This window comes from Eucyclogobius newberryi, unplaced genomic scaffold (assembly GCF_026437365.1).
Source record: "Eucyclogobius newberryi isolate DKJ021-1_F unplaced genomic scaffold, fEucNew1.0.hap1 SCAF_1, whole genome shotgun sequence".
Lineage (NCBI taxonomy): Eukaryota > Metazoa > Chordata > Actinopteri > Gobiiformes > Gobiidae > Eucyclogobius > Eucyclogobius newberryi.
In genome coordinates this window covers 2,253,858-2,261,620 of record NW_027315723.1, presented here as the reverse complement: position 1 = coordinate 2,261,620, position 7,763 = coordinate 2,253,858, and the positions used below count along the sequence as shown (strand labels likewise).

The 7,763-nt window shown below is 46.5% G+C and overlaps 1 protein-coding gene across 1 annotated transcript in view; it reads left to right on the top strand.

Moving 5' to 3' along the window:
- vash2 (vasohibin 2) overlaps nt 1–4,062 on the top strand; it is a 49,380-nt gene extending 45,318 nt beyond the window's left edge. The window contains exon 10 of the mRNA XM_072437329.1: nt 3,883–4,062. Coding sequence (XP_072293430.1) covers nt 3,883–3,952 — 70 coding nt within the window. The 3' untranslated portion in view covers nt 3,953–4,062. The remainder of the gene's footprint in view (nt 1–3,882) is intronic.
- The last annotated feature ends 3,701 nt before the right edge of the window (nt 4,063–7,763 follow it).

The window sequence follows — 7,763 nt, the reverse complement described above, 5'->3', positions numbered from 1 at the left end:
GCTTCCACGTTGCACCCGCAGGTGGTTAAGTGTCTATATTTGAGATCTTCCCCTTGAAGCATTTATTTTCATGTTCTTTGACTCCTGAGCCTTGGATGTGACGATTCATGTCACGTTATAAGAACCAAACACTAATTGTGACCAATCTGGAGCAAAATGATCCATCCATCCATTTTCTGCCGCTTATCCGGGGCCGGGTCGCGGGGGCAGCAGTCTGAGCAAAGACTCCCAGACTTCCTTCTCCCCAGACACTTCCTCTAACTCCTCCGGGGGGATCCCGAGGCGTTCCCAGGCCAGCCGAGAGACATAGTCTCTCCAGCATGTCCTGGGTCTTCCCCGGGGCCTCTTCCCGGTGGGACATGCCTGAAACACCTCCCGAGGGAGGCGCCCAGGAGGCATCCGGAACAGATGCCCGAGCCACCTCAGCTGGCTCCTCTCGACGTGGAGGAGCAGCGGCTCTACTCCGAGCTCCCCCCGTGTGGCGAGCTCCTCACCCTATCTCTAAGGGAGCGCCCAGCCACACGGCGGAGGAAACTCATTTCGACCGCTTGTATCCGCGATCTTGTTCTTTCGGTCACTACCCAAAGCTCATGACCATAGGTGAGGTCAGAACGTAGACCGACCGGTAAATAGAGAGCTTTGCCTTTCGGCTCAGCTCCCTCTTTACCACAACGGTCCGATGCAGCGACTGCATCACTGCAGCCGCTGCACCGATCCGCCTGTCAATCTCACGCTCCATCCTTCCTCACTCGTGGACAAGACCCCGAGATCCTTGAACTCCTCCACTTGGGGCAAGGACTCCCCACCCACCTGGAGAGGGCAAGCCACCTTTTTCCGGTCGAGAACCATGGCCTCGGATTTGGAGGTGCTGATTCTCATCCCAGCCGCTTCACACTCGGCTGCAAACCGTCCCAGTGCATGCTGCAGGTCCGGGTTTGATGGAGCCATCAGGACAACATCGTCTGCAAACAGCAGAGATGGAATCCTGTGGTCCCCAAACCGGACACCCTCCGACCCCTGACTGCGCCTAGAAATTCTGTCCATAAAAATTATGAACAGAACCGGTGACAAAGGGCAGCCCTGGCGGAGTCCAACATGCACTGGGAACAGGTCTGACTTACTGCCGGCAATGCGAACACAGCTCCTGCTCCGGTCATACAGGGACCGGACAGCCCTGAGCAAAGGGCCCCGGACCCCGTACTCCCGGAGCAACCCCCAAAGGACACCCCGAGGGACACGGTCGAGAGCCTTCTCCAGATCCACAAAGCACATGTGGACTGGTTGGGCAAACTCCCATGAACCCTCGAGCACCCGATGGAGGGTATAGAGCTGGTCCAGTGTTCCACGACCAGGACCTAAACCTGCTCCTCCTGAATCCGAGGTTCGATTATCGGTCGGATTCTCCTCTCCAGTACCTTGGAATAGACCTTCTGGGAGGCTGAGGAGTGTGATGGATGAGCCAGCCTCTGAGTCCCCGGTCTCTACTTCCTCTTCGGAAGACGTGACTGAGGGATTAAGGAGATCCTCAAAGTATTCCTTCCACCATCCGACGACATCCCCAGTCGAGGTCAGCAGGCCTCCACCCGCACCGTAAACGGTGTTGGTGAGACACTGCTTCCCCCTCCTGAGGCGCCGGAGTTTGCCAGAATTTCTTTGGTGCCGACCGATAGTCCTCCTCCATGGCCTCCCCGAACTCCTCCCAGGCCCGGGTTTTTGCCTCTGCAACAGCACGAGCCGCGGCTCGCTTGGCCTGCCGATACCCGTCGATGACCTCCGGAGACCTACAAGCCAGAGTGGCCTGATAGGCCTCCTTCTTCAGTCTGACCGCATCCCTTACTTCCGGTGTCCACCACCGGGTTCCGGGGTTGTCACCACAACAGGACCGGAGACCTTGCGACCACAGCTCCGAGCAGCCGCATCAACAATGGAGGCGGAGAACATGGTCCACTCGGACTCAATGTCCCTAACCTCCCCCGGGACATGGGAGAAGCTCTCCCGGAGGTGCGAGTGTAATACCCTACTGACAGAGGGCTCCACAGGATCTGATTGGACTATCGGGGTCAGTTCTTTATTGGTTTTCCTCATATTTATCCGGTCGGAGCTTTAATGTTGCTGCAAACCAAATAATGTCCGACTCAGCTGATCTGTTGTGTTCAGTTCCTCAGGGCTCCGTCTTGGGTCCCGTCTTATTTCTGCTTTATATAATTCCCCTGGGAATGATCATTAAAGAGTTTAGTGATGTGTCCTATCACCTGTTCGCTGACGATATTCAGCTCTATTGCTCTTTTAAACCTTCTGAGATCCAGAAGCTGAACTCCTTGGTCAGTTGTTTAGTGCAAATTAAACAATGGCTGAGTCAAAACTCCTTGCAGCTAAATGCAGACAAAACAGAAACTCTGATTATTGCCCCTGATGATGCCATTCCAGGGATAAACCAGTACTTGGGTGTCTTAGGCCAGACTGCAAAACCTAATCTTAGAAACTTGGGTGTTGTCTTTGACAAAGACATGTCTTTAGAGCACCACTCTAAGCTGTTGACCAGGAACTGTTTCTTTCAGTTGAGGAAAATCTCTAAGCTCAGGAAAATGGTGTCTCAAAATGACCTGGAAGTTATAATTCATGCATTTGTGTCTTCACGTTTAGACTATTGTAACAGTTTGTTTTCCTGTCTTAACAAGAAGGAACTCTCTCGTCTGCAGCGGGTCCAGAACTCTGCAGCGAGGATCTTAACCCGCACAAATAGAAGGGCCCACATTTCACCCTCAGAGCCCTTCACTGGCTGCCGGTCTCCTACCGGATAAAGTTTAAAATTCTTGTTTTAACATTTAGAGCTTTAAATGGTCAGGTCCCTCTGTACATCAGCGATCTGATCAAACCGTACGCTCCCTCTCGCTCACTAAGGTCCTTGGACCAGAAACTGTTGTTGGTTCCTCGCACCCGTTTTCGGACCAGAGGAGACCGATCCTTCCAGGCTGTTGCCCCCAAACTCTGGAAGGATCTTCCGTTCTCCCTACGGTCACTGGACTCAGTTACTGCTTTTAAGGGTCAGCTTAAAACCTTTTTATTTAGTCAAGCCTTTTAAATGCACTTGTTTTACGGACTGATTTTACTGTATATTGTTGTATATGTATTGTTCACTGTAAGTTTTTTGTGTTTTTATTGTTTTATTCTGTGTTTTGTGAAGCACTTTGTGACCTCTGTCTGTGAAAGGTGCTATATAAATAAAATTTACTTACTTACTTACTTACTCACAAGACGTTCCCAACAGACCCTCACAATGCGCTTGGGCCAAGTCTGTCCGGCTTCCTCCTCCGCCAGCGGATCCAACTCACCACCAGGTGGTGATCGGTCGACAACTCGGCCGGAGGTCAGATGACACGACAACAAAGTTGATCATTGACCTCCGGCCTGTGTCCTGGTGCCATGTGCACTGATGGACACCCTTGTGCTTGAACATGGTGTTCGTTATGGACAATCCGTGGCTAGCACAGATGTCCAATAACTGAACACCGCTCGGGTTCAGATCGGGGAAGCCGTTCTTCCCGATCACCCCTCTCCAGGTGTCACTGTCATTTCCCACGTGGGCGTTGAAGTCCCCCAGTAGAACAACGGAGTCCCCGGTCGGTGCACTGTCCAGTACTCCTCCCAAGGACTCCAAGAAGGCCGGGTACTCCGCACTGCTGTTTGGCCCGTAGGCCGCCACAACAGTGAGAGAGCAAAATGATGTCATTTCTATTCCGTCTGGACCTAAATGTCGTGATATTTCACTGTTTTGTGTCACTAATGGCCACAGTGGGATGTTTGTCCTCACAATAATCGTAGCACTCTATAGTATCTGTATGTTCTGGCATCTGACACTCACGGATGTGTTTTGTGTTTCAGGCCGGCGTCTGTGGACCGAAAACCTGCAGAGCTCAGCACGCTCGGCGATGGATACCAAATACGAATATAACGCCTCAGACTCACAAACCAACGCATTTTCACCAACCGCGACACCACGGACGAGAACCCTCGCCGGCGAACGCCAACGAACACCAACGAACACCAACGAACGCCAACGAACACCAACAAACGTCAACAAACACCAACAAACGCCAACGAACACCAACGAACACCAACGAACGCCAACGAACACCAACGAACGCCAACGAACACCAACGAACGCCAACGAACACCAACAAACGCCAACGAACGCAAAGAAAGCTCCAGTTTCACTCGTTTTCACGTTGAAATCTGCATTGACGACACAAAAACACAGAACCGCACTTATCGATGAACGACGGCGCGAAAAGATAACGATTTCCTTTGGAGTGACGGGCGATCGGCGGGAAGATTTCAGGATTTCATTTGAATCAATTCAAAATAGCTATTAATGTACGTTTCCGGCGTTTGTCCCGGCGTTCGTCCCGGCCTTGGCGTCGCTTTGAATGCGCCTGACGCCCGTTTGCGTCTGATTCTCTGTGAAAACTCTCTATGCACACTCTCTCTCTCTCTCTCGCTCCTCTCTCTCTCTCTCTCTCTCTCTCTCGCTCCTCTCTCTCTCTCGCTCCTCTCTCTCTCTCTCTCTCTCTCTCTCGCTCCTCTCTCTCTCTCTCGCTCCTCTCTCTCTCTCTCTCTCTCGCTCCTCTCTCTCTCACACACTCTCTTCTCTCTCTGTCTCTCTCTCACACTCACTCTCTCTCTCTCTCGCTCCTCTCTCTCTCTCTCTCTCTCTCCTCTCTCTCTCTCTCTCCGTTTGATCTGAAACTAGGATCCGAGTCTTCCATGATCAAACTGTAATACCGTCCACGTGAAGAAGAGAAAAGAAGCTCGAGTTTTGACACGTTTAAAAACACACGATAAAAATGAGTATCGCGGGTTAAAACTGTAATACCACCGACGTCCACGAGGTTTGTCTCCAGTTTCAATCCGTTTCAGTTTGAAAGTTCGGCTTCAGTTTTTAGCCAGATTAACCAATATTTCTAAAATAGTAAAAGTATTAGTTGAAGGAGTAGTACAGACACAAGTAAAAGTACAAGTGGAAAATGTACTTTACTATTGAAGTACTCCATTTCCTAATTCTTTATTTTGTGATTTTATTTGTACGTTTTGGTTTGGGACGTTAAAAGATAAATGTAAAAGCTCAAAAAGTGAAAGTACAAACAGCAAAATTTTCATCAATATTTCTTTTTAGGAATTTTAGGAAAGACAAACATTCAAATCATTCCAAATATTTACTGCTGACATTTTGGGTTCAAATATTTAAAAAGAAAAATCGGACGACGATATTTTCACAAAACACAATTCTTTTTTTCTTTTTCGAGCTTCATTTTCCATAATTTTCTGCCAAAACATGAATAAAACTGCCATCGTCATGGAAACCCAGACGTGTTTGTGAAAAGCACAACGAGCGTTTTCAAACATATCGACGGAAAAAACGGACTCGACCGCGAACTTCAAACAATGAACTTTGACGTAGCAACGAAAATGCGAAAAACTATTTTTTTCGTGGACTTTTTGTGATTGTCGTTTCATTTGAATGTTTAAAATGTCAAAATGTTTCGGATTGTAACGTTATTTTTGCCTTGATTGTGTTTCCCGAGAAAAATGCCTTGAAAATGTTAATTTCTAGTTATTTTATTTAGAATTTAGAACGACGATAAAACAAAACATTACGTCATAACATTTCAATTCATTTTTTTCATTTGTGTTTTTTATGTTTTGGTGTTATCGTTTAAAGTTTTTGTGTATTTTACGTCACGATTTTGGACGTTTTTGGTGCTTTTGCCTTCGAGTTTGAACAAAAACAACAATTTACAAATCAAATGTAAAGTTTGAAAGTATTTTTTACAGTTTTTTTGTTTTTTTCCACAAATCATGGTTACGTTATAACCCTGGTTCTGTGAGTCAGAGAGTCGACGCAAAAAACGACGAGAAAAACAAGTTTGAGTCTGAAATGTGGAAGTTTCAAACGCTGTAAAGTTTTGTTTCGCACTCAATTTAAAACAAATCATTTCTTTGAGGAACAGAAATGATGTCGTCGTTCAAAAAGGCCAAAAAGAAAGAAACATAAAAGTGTTTTTTCTTATTATCGGCTTTTCATCCGTCAAAAGATGTTTTATTTGGTTTTGAATCGTTAATTATTACAATCACATTATTACAATTTTCTGCTAAACTCACTTTTCACGCGGCGAGCTTTGGTTTATTTCCCTTTGGTATTTTCAGCGTAGAAAGTTCTAAAACACGAGACGACAAAGCCACAAAGGAGAATGGTTGAAAGGATGGAGACGTGTCCTTTAAACGATGCAGAACGTGTCCTTTAAACGATGCAGAACGTGTCCTTTAAACGATACAGAACGTGTCCTTTAAACGATGCAGAACGTGTCCTTTAAACGATGCAGAACCTGTCCTTTAAACGATGCAGAACGTGTCCTTTAAGCGATGCAGAACGTGTCCTTTAAACGAAGCAGAACGTGTCCTTTAAGCGATGCAGAACGTGTCCTTTAAACGAAGCAGAACGTGTCCTTTAAAACAGAAACATTTACCTTCAGTTTTTTAAAACGGCCAAAGAAAAACGACGACAATGAAACGAGCGACGAAAGAACAATCAGTTTGAGCCTTTTGTCCCTTTGAAGAGACTCAAGGTCACGATGTTCACGAGCGGCGAAACGTCTCGTGCTCGAGCGAAGCTCCATCGCCCGGACAGGCGGCAAAACTTCTCGAGCTCGAGCGAGGCCTGAACGCTCAGACAGGCGGTGAAACGTCTCGTGTTTGCGGCGTTTTTGAGTTTGTGGCGATTGTTGCTGTGGATTGTTGTAAAACGATGTTGAAGCGACTGAAGCGACACCTTAATAAATATAATATCATTTTGTACAATTTCTGTTTTATCAGAACATCGTTATTCTGGGTTCACAAGCGAGTACACAAGTACACAAGTATGCAAGTACACAAGTATGCAAGTACACAAGTATGCAAGTACGCAAGTACGCAAGTACACAAGTATGCAAGTACACAAGTATGCAAGTACACAAGTATGCAAGTATGCAAGTACGCAAGTACACAAGTATGCAAGTACACAAGTATGCAAGTACACAAGTACACAAGTATGCAAGTACGCAAGTATGCAAGTATGCAAGTACACAAGTATGCAAGTACACAAGTATGCAAGTATGCAAGTACGCAAGTACGCAAGTACACAAGTATGCAAGTACACAAGTATGCAAGTACACAAGTATGCAAGTATGCAAGTACGCAAGTACACAAGTATGCAAGTACACAAGTATGCAAGTACACAAGTACACAAGTATGCAAGTACGCAAGTATGCAAGTATGCAAGTACACAAGTATGCAAGTACACAAGTATGCAAGTATGCAAGTACGCAAGTACGCAAGTACACAAGTATGCAAGTACACAACTATTCAAGTATGCAAGTACACTAGTATGCAAGTACACAAGTATGCAAGTACGCAAGTATGCAAGTATGCAAGTACACAAGTATGCAAGTACGCAAGTATGCAAGTATGCAAGTATGCAAATATGCAAGTACACAAGTACGCAAGTATGCAAGTATACAAGTATGCAAGTATGCAAGTACGCAAGTATGCAAGTACGCAAGTACACAAGTACGCAAGTGCGCAGGTATGCAAGTATACAAGTACGCAAGTACACAAGTACGCAAGTATACAAGTACGCAAGTACACAAGTACGCAGGTACGTAAGTACACAAGTATGCAAGTACACAAGTATGCAAGTACCCATGTACACAAGTACGCAGGTACGTATG